Source organism: Danio rerio, chromosome 8 (genome assembly GCF_049306965.1).
Source record: "Danio rerio strain Tuebingen ecotype United States chromosome 8, GRCz12tu, whole genome shotgun sequence".
NCBI classification, from domain to species: Eukaryota; Metazoa; Chordata; class Actinopteri; order Cypriniformes; family Danionidae; genus Danio; species Danio rerio.
Genome location: NC_133183.1, coordinates 32,803,950 through 32,824,335, shown reverse-complemented (window position 1 = coordinate 32,824,335; position 20,386 = coordinate 32,803,950). Strand labels below are relative to the sequence as shown.

The 20,386-nt window shown below is 36.5% G+C and overlaps 2 protein-coding genes across 3 annotated transcripts in view; one reads left to right on the top strand and one right to left on the bottom strand.

The window, feature by feature from the left end:
- The first annotated feature begins 101 nt into the window (after nucleotides 1-101).
- gucd1 (guanylyl cyclase domain containing 1) lies at nucleotides 102-11,759 on the top strand. Of its 2 annotated transcripts, none has more exons than NM_001077162.2 (6): nucleotides 102-427; nucleotides 814-895; nucleotides 3,013-3,178; nucleotides 3,391-3,482; nucleotides 7,202-7,443; nucleotides 10,484-11,759. In NM_001077162.2, the coding sequence occupies exons 1-6, from the start codon at nucleotides 421-423 to the stop codon at nucleotides 10,573-10,575; spliced, it is 681 nt and encodes a 226-aa protein (NP_001070630.1). In that variant the 5' UTR covers nucleotides 102-420; the 3' UTR covers nucleotides 10,576-11,759. The 2 variants fall into 2 exon arrangements, with proteins under 2 accessions (NP_001070630.1, XP_073765777.1); XM_073909676.1 differs by having other exon boundaries at nucleotides 158-474; nucleotides 772-895.
- upb1 (ureidopropionase, beta) overlaps nucleotides 11,724-20,386 on the bottom strand; it is a gene marked incomplete at its 3' end in the record, with an annotated part of 31,254 nt that continues 22,591 nt past the window's right edge. Inside the window, 4 exon segments of the mRNA NM_199616.1 lie at nucleotides 11,724-11,931; nucleotides 13,188-13,342; nucleotides 17,089-17,131; nucleotides 18,947-19,028. Of these exon segments, the coding sequence (NP_955910.1) occupies nucleotides 11,848-11,931; nucleotides 13,188-13,342; nucleotides 17,089-17,131; nucleotides 18,947-19,028 (364 nt within the window).

Genomic DNA, 20,386 nt, shown 5'->3' with positions numbered 1-20,386 from the left:
TATTCTACAATTGTACATATTTTACCCATATATTGACTCTTTTTTTGGTAGTGTTACTGTAATTCGTCGTCTCTCCAGCAGAGCGCGCTGTTCCATCTGTTCTGAGCGAGCTGCCGCTCGCCCGCTGTGGTTTGGATTGACATAGAGGAAGTAAAACATTCACCACTGACTGCGAACCACCACAAGGCGTGGGCAAAACGAGTCGAGTTTGTAGCAGTTTGATCGCTTTTCAACAACAGTCCGTCAACAGTTTTAACTAGGCTAACAATGGACAGATTTTAACCCGTCCGATGTGGAGGACAGGAGGGCGACGGCTGTCGGGCTAACGTTAAACCCGCTAGCAGACAGTCTTCATGCTCTCTTACAAACACCACTGAAACACAACAGCAGAGAGAGAAACACAAACACACACCCGGCATCATGAACGGTGAGTTTGTGTTCAGTGACATTGAAATGAAACATCTTAAACAGCTGGTAACGAATTAACCGAACTAGCATTAAATCATAATCCTTCTCAAACACACACAGTGGACACAACACATCTAACGTTAACGTATCCCGGATATATAGCATTAAAATGATGTGTTCACATTTATCTCGATGTTTTCTTATTCGTCTGTTTGTATATATTTGCTGAATTTAGATAAATATATTCTTTAATAGATTTCTAAATGTATGATTCAGCTTTCAGCCAAAACAAAGTTGTTCTCAAAACAAGCTGTTAATAATGCAACATCGTGATAATAAGAATAAATCTAAAGCTGACAAAAGAAAACGACCTTATCATCTCCCTTTCTGGTCTTGTTTTACCAGATGATGTGATGTTAAATGTACCGGTCATCCGGCAGCTCTACCACTGGGATTGTGGCCTGGCCTGTTCGAGAATGGTATTAGAGTAAGTATCAATCATAAATCTGACCCTTTTTCGTGTTTAAGTGCTGTATAAATGTACAAGGTCAGCCAAGTTACATTGTTTTGGTTTACGCCTTTTTCTCCAAGTCTCAGTTTTACTCCCCAAGTGATATATGAATGGGATCTTACTACATGCTTTTACCCCTTAATCTGCACATTTCCACACTTCACCACTCGGCAGTCACCATTTCTATTTACAGCTGGAGATTATAGAGGTGAAGTTGGTTTTATATTCGCAGATTCGTTCATTTTTGAGCAGTGACATGTAGGCATGGGACGGTAACCGTTTTCAAGGTATACCGCAGTTTGGAAAAAGTCAAGGTTTTAAACTGCCCAAATTGTCTGTTATACCATGCTTAAGTATATGATTTTTTTTATTTACATTTTTTGTTTTGTTTTTTTGGGGCAACATATCTTCAGCAGAAAAACTTTCCAAAGATGCTGTTTTAAATTTTAAAGAAATGTGTGTTTTTGAAACCAATAATGACAGCAGAAGTCGATGATTCATTTAAATAATTTATCCTGACATGTTCACTGTTCCAGAATATTATAAATGTTTCTAAAAATAAAATATAGTGTTTTCAAAGGGGAAAAAAAGGTTTTGTTTTTTACACAGACATTTACAAAAAATATATTTAAGAGTAGTAATCAAAATACCATGATTTTTTTTTATCCAAGGTTATCATACTGTCAGAATCTTATGCCGGCCCATGCCTAGTGACATGCTCCCTATGTCGTTTACCACATTACTTTGAATATTCGATCTGAAATTGCATGCAAGAATGATTTCAAAACAACATTAGCACAATTTGATTGACTGATCAATGTTTTACTTGGATATTCATTAGCTGCTAAAATTATATGTCTATTTAGAATTTGAAAGTATACTTTTCTAAAATTATATAAGGGGAAAGTCTGAATGTGCGAATATAAAACCAATTTTACCCAAATTTGGTGATTAACAGTATCTGGCCTGAAAGACATTACCGATGAATCTTTCCATAGACTTCTTACTTTCAGGTCACTGAAGAAATTTTAAACCAAACCAAACTGACTTGAACTAAACTGAACTTCCACCCTGAAAACTGGACTGGCACGTTTTCAATTCACTACAACTTCTATGTTAATCTGCTTTGACTCAATCTACATTGTAAAAGATTTATAGAAATATGCATGAATTAAATTGAATTTAAATTGGGGCTGAAATTGATTGAAATTGTGCAGAAGATTGTGAAGTGTTATATACTGAAACAAAATTTATTATACGGCGATACTTGATTCAATTCAGAATTGGTTGAACTTCACATTCAGAACAGAATATTGCAGGAAACATACTAGGGATTGGTAAAAGCCAGGGATAAAAAAATAAATGTGTCTTAAGATATTATTTAAAATTGCCAAAAAAATAGGTAAGCACTTTCTCTCCATCATTGCCCGACTCTGGTTTGAACATGTACGGCTTTAATCCAACTAATGGTCATTTCTGATATTTTATCGGTGTGAGATTAGCTTATTTTGATGTTTATGGAGCACAAATATGCGTATCCAAGACCTGTGAAGAAATTATGCCAAGGTATCCATAATCCTGGACCAGGCCGTATCCTGAGCTGATGCTGTGGTGGTCATGAAGGAGTCAGATGAGTCTTCGCATCGATTCCGGGGTGACCTACTCACACCTGCAGTTCTCCATGATGGACGTCCAGCATTTTCCAGCCTCTGGCGACTAGGCTGCGGCTCTGCACACGAAGTTTGGCCAGAGTAGAAATGGTCGTGTCCAGCAGAGCTTGGTTTCTCCTAAGGTTTTTTTTTCCCCCTTCACTTTCTGATGAAGTTTGTTCTTCGCCACTGGCTTGCTTGGTTAGGACTTGTGGAGCTGCACATCGATGGATTTGCTCTTCAGTGTTTGGACCTTCAGCAGTGAAAATTAAACCACACTGAACTGCTAAACTGAACTTCAACTCTTACTCACACTTTTACTTGTACTCCAAATGCAGGAAATACTGGGGACACCAGATATTTGTTTTCTGTCTATTTATTTCTACTCCTTTTGTCAGTTACTTGAGTGATAAATCTTTAACCTGTTGTTTTTTGTGCTCACAGGTATTTAAATCCAGTGAGTGAAGAGGAATTTCAGAGAGCATGTATGGACTTGGAGTTCACAGAGAGCGTGTGGACTATTGACCTGGCTTATCTCATGTGTAAACTGGGGGTCAGACACTGCTTCTGTACACAGACGCTCGGCGTTGACAAGGGCTTCAGGAACCAGGTATTCCAGCTGACAAACTGCCATTGCCATCCATTACTGTCAAGCTGAGTGTTAAATTATGGATGCTTTCATTTTTCCAAGAAAGCATCAGTCTGGGGTCGTAACATTTATAGCTGAAGTGCTGTCATTTTTAGTTGGAGGATTATAATTAGTTATAATCATCATTGTAACTTGTTAGCTTGGCATCTGATTCATTTTTCCTCTTACTTTAGTCCTTCTACAAAAAGCATTTCGACACAGAGGAGGACAGGGTGAATGAACTCTTTCTGAAGGCTGAAAGTAAAGGAGTCCTTGTGAAAAAATGGTGAGGCTTTTAACCCCCAACCCCTATATTCAAATAAACACAGACTCACTTTCAAACAAAACAAAAAAACAACACAACTATGACAGGCTGTTTATATATATAAAAAAAACAGAATCACAAGAATATACAATATTCTACAATATTCTAATAACTATTTGATTGCACATTAAAAGTTTTTTAACCAGTGGTTCTTAACGACGTTTCCTGGAGGACCACCAGCACTGCATGTTTTGGATGATTCCTTTTTCTGTCACACCCATTACATGACTTTCATTCTCTGCTAATGATCTGATTCAGATGTGTTTGGTTTACAAGACATGGAAAATGTACAGAGGTGGTAGTCCTCCAGGACTATATATATATATATATATATATATATATATATATATATATATATATATATATATATATATATATATATATATATATATATATGTGTGTGTGTGTGTGTGTGTGTGTGTGTGTGTGTGTGTGTGTGTGTGTGTACACCCCTCACAAATCTATCTTTTAAATTAATATTTTTCATAGGAAGATATACAATATTATATTTATGCATAAACATTAGATTAATCAGTACTGAAGCCAAATCTGGAGCTTGTCTAACAAAACTTGTGATAAAAGTCCAAAAATGAGTACACCCAAATTTATATGTTATAGAAAAAAATTAAATACAAGTTTAAAAAATAAGTAAAAATGTAGTTAAAATGTTGTAGGTTGTATTTTTGCAATATTTGCTTGAATTTCTTTCAATTTCTAAAATTGTTTGGTGACTAAAATATTATTTTAATATATCTGTTTTGTTTGAATACATTGCCTATATTCACTGAGAAATGGATAAAAATATTCCTTTACAAAATGGGTGTACTTAATTATGCTGCGCACTATATATTGGTTATTAGTCAGCCCACACGGAATCTGCGCATGCAAAATTCCACAGATTTTCTGCAGATTTTTAGCCCATCATTAAAGGGTCACGAAACACCAAAACACATTTTTTGAGCTGTTGACAGGCGTATATGTGTCCCACACTGCTAAAAACACTATTAGGACACATATATTTCACTAAAAAGTGTAATTGGTTGTTTTTGCATTATTTCAAGCAAATTCGTACTTCCGGTTTGAAACGAATTTTTGAAGCTGCTTCACGGTCATGACATAATAGCGTGTATTCCAGCGTGCAGACTGGGCGTCTGTGCCAGAGTGTGTCTTATTACGTCTCAGAGTGTGCTGCATTAATGCATGAGTAAGGCTTAGTTCAAACCAATCAGCACGCTCTATTGTGCAACTTCATTAATATTCATTACTGTCACAGTGTTTAGACGACAGAGACGCCACGTTGTGTTGGCAAAACAAGCGTGAAGTGTTGCTTTTATAGTTTGCTGCAGTTAAGTTTTGTTTTCATTTTTCTCTCTGTGAGAGCGCAGCTGGAGTCACGCGTGGATTAACAGTGTACGCGACGCTCGACAAGAATAACTTAACTTACGTGTCTAAGGAGGAATATTGTTTACCTGAGAGCTGTTCTCATCTGAAAACGCAGAGATCCGGATTCGCTTGTAGTTTCCTCTTAATAAAGACGTGGCTCTAGTTGCTGGTGATTGTCCTGTCTCTACAGATTTTGTAAATGAGCGGCCAGTGCTCTTTGTTTATTCAGTTTGTTCGTATCGAACTAAGTTAACTATTGCACCGAGTGTAAACATGTCAGCACCACAACCAAACTTTAACCTCGTGTAGGGTTTTCACCGCATTTAGTGACCGGACTTTTCTGACTTTTTCCAAAGTACAGGTGTGAAAACACCCTGCTGAAACGAGGGGGTTTCATGGCCCTTTAATTCTGTTTATTTAGTTCAGTTAATGTGTGTAAATCTATATTCAGTTTTTAAATTACAGTAATATTATTGACTAATATGAAGATGTTCATCTGATTGATGTACAATGCAGTTTGTGAAGTAATGTTTTCTGTCTTTTAGTAGATATATTAAATGAGAGACTTCCTTTGTTTACCAAATAAGGTAAATCTAATTGGATTTACATTTTAAACATTAAATAAAAGTTAAAGAGATATAATCTTTTATTTAATATATTGCGGTTTTAGTTATAATACTCCAAAAATAATTCCACAGAAATCTGCAGATTTTTTGTTCTCCGCAGAAATACCAAAAATGTCCACAGGTTCCGTCTGGCCCTTGTTATTAGCTGGTATTAAAAACTCCAGGCCCAGTTCCACCTATTCTTTACCATCATCTAATGCTTAAGTTTCTTTTAAAAAATAATAAAAAGTCTATTAATCATTACTTACTAGTCTACAATCTTTCAAACTATGCCAGATATGGTAAAGAGACCTCTGGACCCAGCTTAAAAGATGAACATTACAGCATCAAACAGTCAATATTCTGTAGTTACATTTTCAAGAAGTATTTTTTTGCACTTGTAAATGCTTTATAGATATTTGAAAGTGACAAGTTATTGTTTTATCTACGAAATGTAATTATTTTGGAATACAGGTATTTTGAAACGTAATATTACTTGTTCTCCCCCTTTAAAAAACAAAGATAATAAAAATCTATTTCATACTGTACATTTAAGCATTTATCTCTGCTCAGTTCCAACAAAGACTATATTATTTAGGAAAACTTGGACTGATTTGGCACTTGAAAAGAAATCTTGTTTCTGTTTCATTGAGCAGTTTTCGGAAGTTTACTAAATTATGGTATGTAAGCTTGGTATGACAATCCTTTAGTTTAATCAAAAACACAACTTGTCAGTCTTTTCAAAGTTTTCAATAGAGTGATGGGTGTAAGAGAGTATACATCACTTCAGTAAACCTATGAGTTGAAGATTTTTTTTTAGGAATGCACAATATAGCAAATGATCCAAATCATGTTTTATTTCCAATTTATGAAGTACTGTAATACAGACAATTAGGCCTCTCATAATATCTTCTTTTTGTATTACGATATATTTCACTAAATATATTGCAATAAACAAAATTACTGTAATTTTAAGACCATTTTATGCCACTCATTCATGCCTGAATTACAATATAATAGCATCATAGTGCAAGCGCACTCAAAAGAACACAGAATATTTTATTCTTAAGAATATTTCATTGAATTATAGTCATTTTAACAATGGTATAATTAGGCATTAGAATAAAAATATGAAAACGTATATATCCTAAATAAATAATAACAAAGGTTAACAAAACAAGTTCAAGGTGAGAAGTAACAGAGGCTGCGATTTCTGCTACCAGATCTATTTTCAGTTTTCAGCCACCCACATGAAAATATACTATATTAATTTGTAGTAAATAGTGTTTTTTTAATTATACTGACACCTCCATAGAGATAGATCAGCTAGAATGTTGTTAGAATTAGTGATGTATATCGTATCACCAAAAATGATTGCGGTCATGTCCATGTGTTGTGTGATAAGTCGATATATTGATTTTTGTGACAGGCCTAACAAGAAGTCATTTATGCCAGTATCCATTAGCATTTTTAAATGGTAAACCACCTTGTCCTTGATGGTTCTTTTAATGTCACTGTTGTTGGTAAATGTTACTGGACTGAGTGAACAAAAAAGTATGACTAAACTCAACACATATATTTTCCAGTTGAATCATATCTTGAGTTTTCTTTACAACATTCTATTCTACCACATGCCAACAGTCTGGATCTGTGTGCTGGATGAAGAAATCTGATCACGTGTCTCTGTTGCAGCTCTGTTACGGTTCAGGAGATTCAGAGTCATCTGGAGCAGGGTCATGTGGCCATCGTGCTGGTCAATGCAGTGCTGTTGGTGTGTGAACTCTGCTCCACGCCTGTCAAATACTGCTGTTTCCTGCCTGTGGGACAGAAGTGCTTCTGCAGGAAGCCAGATTACCAGGGCCACTTTGTCGTAGTGTGTGGATTCAACCGAAAAACCAGCAGTATCTTCTACAACAATCCCGCCTACTCCGACCGTATGTACCATGAAGTTTGCTTTGGCGTAAACATTACTGGCTTTTGAAATGAAAATGGATGACATTTAATCAGATTTCGAACCATAGTATCAATTATTTAAATTTTTGCTTAATTTTTAAGAAGTACTGCAGTGTTTGTTTTATTATTTATTATCCTTTTTTATTCATCTTTAGTCATAATAATCTCCCTTCCATTTTTGAATTGTAATTTTTTTTTCTAAAATCAGCTGCCATGAATCAAATAATCCAAATAATTACTGATCCAGAGAAACACAAATCCAGTCCTGTGCTAAATACTTTTATAAAGTTAAATTTGCTAAAGTAAGACCTTAATTTTGTTTGCAGCTGGCTTTTTAAGTTTGGTGCAGCATTATTTAAAAAATGGTGTGTTGGAAAAGGTGGAATAAACACTGCTTATAGTTTACTGGGGAGTCTAACTGTATTCAAGTACATAAGTTAAACAATCAAATATAAAATAAAATAATAAAAAATAATAATATTCAATATCTTTATCTGTCACAATTTAATAAATAATCTTATCCTGCGATATGACTATTGTGGATGCACACATTGCAATATTTATGCTCAAACTATATATTGTTCAGTCCTAGTATCATTATTAGGTATCCGCTGCATTATTTGCCAATATTTGTCTGCCAACATTGGATTAATTTAAGCTATTGGCAGTAATATGAAAAATGCCTAAACTGATGGCCTGTTAATCACATAGAGAAAGTGGGCTTCACATCTTTTGAATAATCCAACATTCAACAAAGCAAATTTATTTAATATGTTTGATACTGTATGTGTCAGTAAAGCAACAAACCATGGTTAGTTTTGGCTTGACTACACTTTAGTGAGTCGATATTTTATTTTTCTGGAGCAGATAAACGTATAATTATTGTGCGCTGGAGAGAGATTGTACATAATCAGTGTAAATGACATGGGCATATCTAATAGCTCATAATAACATGTGTTTGCTAATGATTCGCAAATATTTTTAAGCATATCAGAAATCTGGTTGATTAACGGTTGTTGAGTTACTATAGTTGCTACTAATGTTTGAGGGAAATTTTGAGCTGTGATCATGACTGAAATTATCTGTGCATTTTATTGCACACCTTCCAGCCAATCACAATCATAAATTTCAACAGAAATCTATCTAAGATTTAATCCATATTCAGTAAAACGTATTTAATGGAGGTAAAAAATAGCTAATAAGGTATAGTACTGTATGCAGTTGACCAATAACAGTATCGACCAAATTAATATTATTTTTTATTTTGGGTAAAATCTGTATAGGCCAAAAAAAATCCCATCAGGGCATCTCTAATGAGTATGGGTAGTATAAAGGATATTCAGATGCATCTAATTGGAAGTATCTCGTTAGACTCAGGGTGGAGTCTATGCTAACATTTCGGAGTCGTGGATGGGGCCTAGACAAAGGCTGTTTCTCAATCCCAAGAATGCTAAGAACGGACTCGTAAAGAACGAACTCTGGAGGCCGCGAGAACAGAGAACGTGTCCTGAGAGAAATAAGATGCTGTGTTCTTCCTGATGGTCAAATGACCTTCACGCATTAATGGAAAATTATTTAAACATTACAGCATTCATGCAACAATCTGTTTTCCCCCTTTTCTCAGCTATGCTTAAAGACCTTACAAATATACATTACAGAATATTAGGGGTGTCAAAATTAATTATTTCTTCGGTGCACTGCGATGCAGACTTGGACAATTCGGCATTGGTTCAGAAATAATCATAACTGGTTATTATGTACTGACGTTATTTATCTCATACGTGCTATCTTCCCGTAGCTTACTATGGCAATGGAGGTGAGCGTGAGTATTTACAACGCTTCAACTGACATTTACTGCAGAATCACCTATTTCACTGCGATTGAGAAAATGAAAGTAAACTCCATTTCTCTCTCTCTCTCTCATTGTGGCCCATTGGACCTGCTGGCGTAATGTTTCCTCTCCTCTTGGCTGTTACAGCGATACTTCTGGATACAGGCACGAGCACGTGTCTGCAGAATTTTCTCCACGGTAGATCATGGATCAGCTGTGATTGCCGCTGCCGTTTTATGTTTAAAGATACAGTTTATATATCTGACTGTTTGTATTAAAGGACAAAACTGTATTAGAAATAGTATATAAATATTAATATATTTATACATTTTAATACAAGAATTGCTGCTGTGAAGAAAATATAAAACTGTATGAAAAGCATCGTCAATGCATTGTGATGCACCGGTATATCCAATTGAACCGAATTGATGGCATGATAATCGTTACCGAACTGTGAGACCAGTGTAGGTTCACAGCTCTACACAATATTAATAAAACTGATTTTAATATGAATTTCAGCAAATAAACACCCTTAATGTGTTTATGCCTCTATTAAGATTTTCATGGTAATGTTTACCCTCACCATTTCATTTAAGGCAGGGGTGTCCAAACTCAGTCCTGGAGGGCCGGTGTCCTGCAGATTTTAGCTCCAACTTGCTTCAACACACCTGCAAGGATGTTTCTTGAATGCCTAGTAAGAGCTTGATTAGCTAGCCCAGGTGTGTCTGATTAGGGTTGGAACTAAACTTTGAAGGACACCAGCCCTCCAGGACCGAGTCTGGACATCCCTGATTTAGGGAAACTCCTGAGATAAATAAGTTCTCTCTCTGAACTTTAATAGCAAATCTATATTAAATGCAGCACTTCCCACCTCCTTTATTCAGCCACAATGACTTCTGGGACTTCTCATGCGAATTTTGCACTCAAGTCTGCATCGATGTGTCCTCGACATCAAGAACACATCCTGGAACTTTTATGCGTGCTCTGTTCTTGTGGTCTTGAGTTTTAGAACTGAACTTTGGCAGCTGATGATGACATTACATGAGGACGCAAGAACGCATATTGAGAAACAGCCATCGTGATGTCACATTGTCACAAACTGTTTATGTTCAAACACTATCTAAAAGTGACATTTGCATAATAGGTTAACATTTTCAACTCTCATATACGCTCATCTTTTTGATTGACAGGTGTGTGCTGCACAAGCTTTAGTAATTTCGAGGAGGCCCGAAGGAGCTACGGCACAGACGAAGACATTCTGTTCATCTACAAAGACGGTTGAGTTTTGCCTGCTTCTGAGCGAACGCGCACATTCAAACGCCTTTTGCATCCACTGTGGCTGGCTGGGTATCATTTTTGCCAACAGGTACCAGTGCTGCTGGCCAATAGCAGGTAGTGTGTGTCACCTCTGGCTATGCTCCTCATTAGAGCTATAGCATCGCACAAAAGCATTACTATGGTGCTACATCGGCCACAGAATGAAATAACCACAGCGAAACAAAAGGAAAGGGAGTTGCTTTGTGTTTGTAATGCATAATTATTGTCATGTGGATTTTTATTATCCATAGCTCATGATTTATAATAGTCTCTGCCACTGTAGGAGGTGGAGAATGAGTGTACATAATGTTTTTTCATGTAAAGATAGACTTTTTTGTGTGTATTTGTTCAGGGTTACCTTGCTAAATAATGAGGGTTGTGATGATTTATTTTTCCTCTTGGAAGCCACTTCATTGAAAACAGAATGATTTTAATTCACGAAAGAGAGGGAAGCTGTTTTTATAAACTCAGGTAAGATTTGATCAATTGCTAGACCTATCATGGATGCAATAGGTGTGGATTCGCTTTCTCCAGGGGTTTCCTTTCAAAGCAGAATCCCCTGGACGTCCTTCATAACCTCATGCAGAGTAGCAGAAGAGAGAGTCATTCTGCTTTGTGCTCCAAATGTGAACCTTGACCCTTAAGTACGTTTTAAACTCACTCGCACAGCACTAGTGCAGTATTACACCATCGAGTAAATCACAATATTACGAGTTCTCTAGTGTTGCCATAATTAGTGAATTCCTCCAGGAGAGAACATGAACACTATGTTTAGAGGTTTACCGTCAGGTGTTTTGTGGAGTCGTGCACCGCTTGAAATGGTCAGAACAGCGTTGTGAAGACTTTGCTGTCTTGTAAACACACTACACGCCGGCTCAGTGGTCCAGTCGTTGATGGTTGGTGACAAAATGGCTGATCGATTGAAATGCTTGCACTATGGTGATCCACCAGCCATAATTATGTTATTTAATCTGTGATCATTCAGGTTCAAATGTTACTTTCTTGTTTTTTTGTTTGTTTCGATTTTTAAGACATTGCATCAGGTGTCTGATTACATCAGCTTGTGCTTTTTTTTTTTTTAAAAGAACATAAGGAATGTTGAGATGTCAGACTTTTAAGAGATGAATAAAAGTTGGATTTGTATTTTAATGGAATGCATCATTCTGATTATTTAGGAATAACAAACAAACACTTTTTCCTAATGGGATTTTTTTAGCTCATGCTTTTTCTGATCGGCTCAATCTTTCATAACATTGGGTTTGAAGTCATGCTGGACGGCTTTTTTGAGCTCCTCTGCGTACATTTCATACCTCCCGGTCATCTATGGAGAGATTCATATGTGTTAATGGCACGCAGACATTACTAGAGAGAGCCCTGTCTACATCTATAGTCTTTTTCAATCGTTTTGCCACAATTTCAGAACCCTGCTGTCAATTTTCAAAACTTTAGACACAAAATTCACAACCATTGCCAAAATTGCACATTTTTACATAACTCTTAACTCTTTTTTTTTTTTTTTTTTTCTCAAATTCTTGGATATAATACACACAAGTCAAAGATACTTTGTTCATTGAATTAAAATCACATTTTCAATATAACACAATTAACCATTAACTTGATCCCATTTCACAACACAAACATTTTTTTAAATAACTTGTGTTCATTTAACGAACACGATGTAACTATCAACTGATACCAGCGCTCGAAATAATAAGTAACTGTTGCATTACACTTGACGCATGGAAATTGATGTATAATATTACCAAGTTTAGATCATAAAAAATCAGGATAGATCAAATGACATCAGTTACTACAGAAGATGACCCAACTGCATTACATTACCTATAGATTTCATCCTTATTCCATATATATGGGTTCTGTTTCGTGTACCACTTTTTACAGACAATGTTTTCATATTTGACATTCCTGAATGCAAGGCAGTCCAATAACAGCACCACAGCAGGCCGATGTCAGGCCTGAATTTGCATCTTTCTGAGATTCTTGACTAATGAAAACACCACTGTGATGTAGATAAGGACCTGTGGCCAAATCCAGACTGATGAAAACACAGATGCCAAAATTGAAATCTGATATATGGAAATACATGCAAATTACACAAGACAAATTAGTTCATATGGATTTCACATATGTAAAGTATGTCATACATGGCAAAAATAGCAATTTTTACCAACTATTAGAATTACAAATATGTCCGTAGTGTCCCACCAGTGACGATATACAGCCACATCGCACTGCTACGAGTGTGACATTGTGTTTATACAACAGTTCCACGGCATAATCATGTTAAAAAAAAAAAAAAAAAAAAAAAAAACAGAATCTCAAAATCCCTTTGCAAGAGGAACTACTTCCAAACAAAACATGCAGAGTTTTGAGCACTGTAGAGCCTGTTAAAAGTAGTGACTTTAGAGTTTTGTGTCTAGACTTTTGAAAATTGAGATCAGGGAAATTTGTAGCAAAGCAATTGTAAAAAAAAAAAAAAAAACTGTAACGACCCAAATTGATGTTGGAGGATGATATTTTGACATGTTTTGGTAAACGTAGGGATTTTGATCCCACCTTGAAGTTCCACTTGTCTGCAACTTGGCGATTGAGGTTCAGGTCCAGTTCTGCCACCAGCAGACCATCACGGGTTCTGGATAATCCTGGAGTTCTGCTGCCGTCGGGTGCAGCCATGTAGCTGGAGCCGTAGAAGTGGCCAAAGTCATGGTGCGCTACAGATGAGGCAAACCAAAAACCATATTAGAAATCTACACTAGAATTTAATAAGATTGAACCAGATGGTTTTTAAAACCAGTCACAGATGCACACCATTAATGATTTGATCTCACAAATGCAATCAAAATGGAAATGTTATGAAACATAAAATGTTCCTGCCTAAATATATTTTAAAAGGTCAGGACGCTCTTGTAAAATAGATTTTTAATTTCAATGTGCCTTTCCTGATAAAATAAAGGTTATAAAATTATTAAAACAATGTATTCATATTATGAAAAAGCACAATTTTAGCAGCCGCTACTCACATCTAAAGATAATTCAGACATCATTACATTACTAAAATGATTGGTTGCCCTAAATTTAAGTTGAATCAAATTAACCTTTAAATTAAACAACATAAAAACAGCTATAACTTAAAAATGTAAGTTCCAAACATTATTATCTTAGTTTTTATTGAGAATAAAAAGGCACAATATATTATTTCTGCAGTGTCCAAAGAGGAAACAATTGAAATAGTAATAATATTCTAATAATTAATTTAATACCTAGTAATATATACAGTACGTTTCTAAATAAACTCAAGCTCAGTTTTTGCCTTCAAAACCTTTGTTCTTAAATGGTTGAAACTACTCTAAACCTACAAATGAAAAACTTTCTCAGGTCAACATCATGTTTGTGTAAATAAAGATTTTAAAGTTTAAAACCTTTTGATGCATGTTGCAAATTTTGCTTACAGAGTTGCAAAACACAAACCTTATAGAAAACTAAAATAAAAATGAATGAAGATAGTATCTGATTTTATGTTCCCAATATTTTCTGAAGCCTAAGAACCTCTTTTCACTCGTCCTTTGTTGGAACAAAGAAAGTGAATCTTTATTAAATAGTATTTTGTAGCCAATGAATGAATGAAGTCCTTCATTATTGTCTGTGTGACCCTAGTCATGTTGCAGATGTAAAACAGCCGTGAGGGACTTTGTGTTCAGGCTGAAGGCTTATGCAACAGTAATGAGGGCTGAAAGTGAGAACAGAAGCCTGAAAGACCAGAGTTTAGGAACACGACACCTTTGAACACGCTCTCTTGTCCTCGGGCAGCACTGATACAGACGCTAGACTGACAGACAAATACGCTGGTCCTTTATACTGTATGCTTACACACACAGACTCTCAGCTATGGGAAGCAGCCAGGTGGACTTGTGTACAGTATATACTGTTTGCAGACAGGAATGGTCTTTAGTTTAACCCAAATAAAATTTTCTAGTAGGTTTTAAATCCACCTTAAAGGGAAATGTGCAATATTGTGTGATTCTTCAAAAGCAAACATACAAGTAAATTGTTTTTAGGGCTCACTCATATGCAGTAACAACTTTTTATTGTTAAAAAAAAAACCTAAATATAATATTAATTTATAATATTAATGAATATAATGTTTAAATATATATATATTTTTTTATTACATTTATTTTATTATATTTTTATGTATTGCTCTGGAACAGCTTCTGCGAAGAAACAGTTAAGCAAATTGATGTATTAAACCCTACGTTGTAGAATTTAGATTTCAAGTGATTTAGTGGAGCGGTCAGAGTTCCAGACTAGCATGCAGAGATAATGGGTTTGATTCCAGGCTGATGCAGCTACAGATGTAAGTCTTTTAAATACTCTGTCCTTGTAACACATTTTGTTTTAACATTGGAATGAACACTTTGTGAATAAATGTCTTGTTTTGGTCATGAAAAAAATAACATTATTAAATAAATCAAGTCATAATTTCAGAGTATTTGTACAAGTCAGGATTTTAACTCGAACCATTTGCAGCACAGTTGTTCTATGCACACAGGCAGTCCACTAGGCTACACATGTTTTTTTTCCGATTCTGTCAGTTAAATGCAGATTTGCCAGGTCTCAAAATGCTTCTGAAATGACAGATGCTTTGTATCGATAAAGTTGTCATGTGACCTGTGTGTTTCGAATCGCCTTAGTCACATGACGTGGGTGTTCATTATGCTTCGGTACAGTGTTTCGAAACACTTGCGCTTTGGGATCTCGACACATCAGTTTAACTTCAGCCATCCCTGATGCTTGCCTTATCTAGCCATGTTTTGCCTTTTGTTTGTTTCTTTGTTCATGTTGTTTTCCGCCTGTCCTGACCATTTGCCTGTTAGTTTAACCATTCTTTGGATTACCTAAATGTTCCAATTTGCTACTGTTTTGATCATTGCCTGTCAGACTAATGTGATTAATAAAGCTGCATGTGGACCTTCAACTCCGTGGTCCCCAAAAAATAAAGTAAAATAAATGGCATTTATTCATTTGCTTGTCAGCTTAGTCCCGCCACAGCAGAATGAACCGCCAACTTATCGAGCAAGTTTTTACGCAGCGGATGCCCTTCCAGTTGCAACCCATCACTGGGAAACATCCACACACACATTCACACACACACTCATACACTACGGACAATTTAGCCTACCTGTACTGCATGCCTTTGGACTGTGGGGGAAACCGGAGCACCCGGAGGAAACTCACACGAATGCAGGGAGAACATGAAAACTCCACACGGAAACGCCAACTGAGCCGAAGCTTGAACCAGCGACCCAGCGACCTTCTTGGCAGCACTACCTACTGCGCCACTGCCTCGTCCATAAATCGCATTTATATTTTCGTTATAATACATTATATTTATATGTAAGCAATTAAGCAAATTACGAGCACAGATAGGGCTCAATCTGTGGAACACATGCACATGCACATTCTTTCAGCACATGCCCCTTGGAAAGTCTCGCACGGTCCTGAATTAAGCGCAGGGCCGGAGTGGGACTCCTTTTCAGCCCTGGAGTTTCAAGCCTCAGACCGGCCCACCTCGGTTCACGACTGATTATATTAAAATAAGGTCATTTCCAATTCAGTTTCTAATTACACTATCACGTCTTTTTTTTGAGAAAACAGCTGCTTTAGAACTTCAAATGTTCAACAACCCTAACAGTATTATATGTCTTAACAATAAAAAAAAACATACTCAGACGAGGTTCAAACCCGGGTTGGCGGAGTAGTAATCTAACATGCTAACCACTGGACCACAACAGTTGTATATTGAATAGTGACTCATCTGAGTTATATCATCAATAACCTGCAGGCTGGTTATATATAAAAAGAGCAGAGCAGCTGTAAAATAATGAATAAGAATTGTGGTCAAGTACATAAATAAATTAATTTAAAAAGTGTGACTGCTGAGAGCAACAGATTCTGGAGCTATAGGGACACCGGCCCTCGCGGCCAAAAAACGGACCGGCCCACCGGGAATTCTCCCGGTCCTCCCGATTAGCCAATCCGGGCCTGATTAAGCGGTTCATTCTGTTGTGGCGACCCCTGATAAAACAGGTATGTAGCCAAAGAAATGAATGAATGAATGAATGGATGAATATTAGATGCATGTATTGCTACTTGGTCATTTTAAAGTACCCTTGATTAAATAATTTGTAGTTTTCTTTTAAAAACAACATGGCAAATTGCACTTTTATTCCTCATCATGTCATTACCATATTGCATTGGCAGGCGCCTTTATACATGATGCTATAATTTAATGTTGTTTATGCCATAATGAATCAATTAGAACTTCCTAAATTTGTAATTTTGTGGTAGAAGTGTCCTTTCATTGGCCATTTCCTTTGTACAAGTCACATGGAAGAGCAGCACTTTTACATAAGCAGATACGTGCACACGTTCATTATATAAAGATAAAGAGAAATACCTTTCTTTCCATCTCCAGATGTAAACTCGTTCTTGAAATACTCCTGGAAAAAAACAGATCAGTATCAAGACTCAAAGGTTAACATCTGCTCACAAACCAGCAGCAGAGGGCAGCAAAAAACACTTATCAGAAACCTCCACACTTTCATACGCGAGCCAAAATAAGTCCCATATAAGCCAATTTCAGCATAATTGGTTTACAGTATCTACTTCAGAGAATAAAAGTCATCCCTCTAAGACATTAGAACCACTAACAGAGACCAGACTCTGCAGAGCCACAGAAAAGAGGACAGTGCTTGTTTTTTCATCTGTGCAACATTATTCTCAGTTTGCCATATAATCCTGTTTAAATTATTAGCATGTGCTTATCTAATCGTATTAGTTCAATTACAGTTTGCTTCAGTTGTGGTAGAGATATTATCACAGAAGAAACAGCACATAGTTGGGACGTTTCCTTGGAATCTCTGTGTATGATTTAGACTCAAATGTTTTTAACGTGATTATTTAAAGAGGATATATCATAATAAATGTGACCTTTTCCAAGTTTAGGTGGTAAAATTTGGTCCCCGATACATTTATCAACATGATAATTGTGGTAACGGACAACCGGTGACCTAGGTGCTAATTTAATTATTGACATTAGAGGTGGCACAGCATCCCAAAATGCTGCTTTGGTTTGTATCACAGTTCTGTGATCACGGTTTTCAGTTTAATTCTGTTTACATTGCTTGAAAAAAACTTAATTATTGTAACACTTAAATACCATCCATATAAAAAAACCATACATCAGCATTAAATACATAGGCTTAATCTACCGTTTAAAATATAGACTCTCAATTTATAGATGCTCAAGTACAGTGGTACATTATGCCACATACACATTATTTTTCTTGACTTTTTTTTTGTAATAAAAATGATGCATTTTTAACAGGGCTGTCCAAGGAGGGGAAAATCTAATTCTGATTTTTCTGAAATATCAATTTTGGTTCCATTTGCGTTTTTAATTTAGTGAACAGCTCAATATTCTTAATGGTGTGTATATATAAATATATAATAGTAATATAAATATATAATATAATAAATATTTATGTCTATATAAATATAGCTGTTGACATAGTGGTGCAGTAGGTAGTGCTGTCGCCTCACAGCAAGAAGGTCGCTGGTTCAAGCCTTCGGCTGGGTCAGTTGGCGTTTCTGTGTGGAGTTTGCATGTTCTCCTTGCATTCGTGTGGGTTTCCTCCGGGTACTCCGGTTTCCCCCACAGTCCAAAGACATGCGATACAGGTGAATTGGGTAAGCTAAATTGTCCGTAGTGTATGAGTGTGTATGAATGTTTCCCAGAGATGGGTTGCAGCTGAAGGGGCATCCGCTGTGTAAAATATGTGCTGCATTTTGATTGGGTTATGATGAAATCTGTCAAAAGTTGCTTTAAAAGATCAGTTTGGAAAACTGTTTGATTTTTAGATTTATAATCATTTAAATAATATAATTTTTTTTTTCCCCAGAGATCATCCTCAGCATAAAAACCTGCTGGATAAGTTGGCGGTTCATTCCGCTGTGGAGACCCCAAATTAATAAAGGGACTAAGCCGAAAAGAAAATGAATGAATTAATGAATAAGGAAATATAGCCTATACACAGTGTGTAGCCATTATATATTTTATCTGAATTAAGTATTTGCACTTTGACAGTTTAATACATTTTTAGTATGTCTGATGGGTCCTATGCGGGCGGTGTGTCCCACGTGGGCTATCCCAGGGGGGTCCCACCTGGGCAATCCCATGTAGGTCCCACGGGGACTATCTCAGGTGGGTCCCCCCTGGGCAAACCCAGGTTATTTGAAGGAGAAGCGACACCTACCGTTCCCACACGGTTGATGGCGCAGGTGAAGCAGTGGTTTGCGATGGCTGCATTTCTGGCCTCAATCGGCCACATTGGTTCACTGTAACACAAAACCAGCATCAGCTTGAGGGAAAACAACCTCTTTTAATCTGATAAAGATGGAGACCATTTAGCCTGCACCCACACAGAAAGAGGAAACAATACAATCTTTGTAATTTCGGACATATAACATAAAACAGAACAATGCCCAAAAGCTGCTGTGTGAAATGTTGTACAGCAAACAAGCTAAATAACCCAGAACTAAGTTTTTATAAGCTACTAAACTGTAAATGCAAGCCTTTAAGGTGACAAATGTGGATATAGGTAATATCAGCTCAATTGTAAGATCCTGACGCTCCTGTTTGACTGTATGTGAGGTGAATATTTTGTCTCTGTTAAGTCAAATATCCAAATGTATCCAGTCTTATAATTTTCTGTAAGAAGCAGTATCGGTTTGACATTATGCAAAGTATGCTTCAGTGTGGGGTGGGCAGCTTATAAAAATTTAGTTCTGAGTTTTTTTGGTTGTTTACTGTAATTATCTGGTTGTATCTTGTCACCTACACTACCTGACAAAAGTCTTGTCATCGATCCCAGTAGTAAGAACAACAAATAATAACTTGTCTTCAAGTTGATCATTTGGAAAATTGGCAGAAGGTCGACTTTTTTCAGATTAATGATCTGTTGAACTGCATCCCAATCATCACAAATACTGTAGAAGACTTATGGGAACCAGCATGGACCCAAGATTCTCATAGAAATCAGTCAAGTCAGGTAAAGGAAAATTCATGGTTTGGGGTAACATTCAGTATGGGGCATGCGAGAGATCTGCAGAGTGGATGAAAACATCAACAGTCTGAGGTATCAAGACATTTGTGCTGACCATTACATTACAAACCACAGGAGAGGGCAAATTCTTCAGCAGGATAGCGCTCTTGCTCATACTTCAGCCTCCACGTCAAAGTTCCTGAAAGCTAGGTCAAGGTGCAAGGATTGGCCAACCTAGTCACCAGACATGAGCATTATTGAGCATGTCTGGGGTAAGCTGAAGGAGGAGGCATTAAAGATTAATCCAAAGGATCTTGATGAACTCTGAAATTCCTGCAAGAGCGCTTTCTTTGCCATTCTAGATGACTTTATTAATAAGTTATTTGAGTCACTGCAGTGATGTACGGATGCAGTCGTCCAAGCTCATGGGAGTCAAACACAATATTAATTCTTTTTCCACTGCACCATGACTTTATATTCTATACTGTACATTATTTCTGTTGAGTGAAAAGACTTTTGTCTACGCAAAGTCAGACCTTGCTGTCCTAATTAAATAATTAAAAATCAAGGCATGATCATATTTTATTTTGGTAAAATAAGCGTAATCCAGAGGCCTTTGCCAATCATATAAGTGACTTCTGATACCCAATT

Excerpts from the sequence above, each read along its gene's own strand:
- gucd1 (NM_001077162.2), top strand. Across the intron at positions 896-3,012 it reads TGTTCGAGAATGGTATTAGA|GTATTTAAATCCAGTGAGTG; the intron begins GTAAGTATCAAT and ends TTGTGCTCACAG. Across the intron at positions 3,179-3,390 it reads ACAAGGGCTTCAGGAACCAG|TCCTTCTACAAAAAGCATTT; the intron begins GTATTCCAGCTG and ends CTCTTACTTTAG.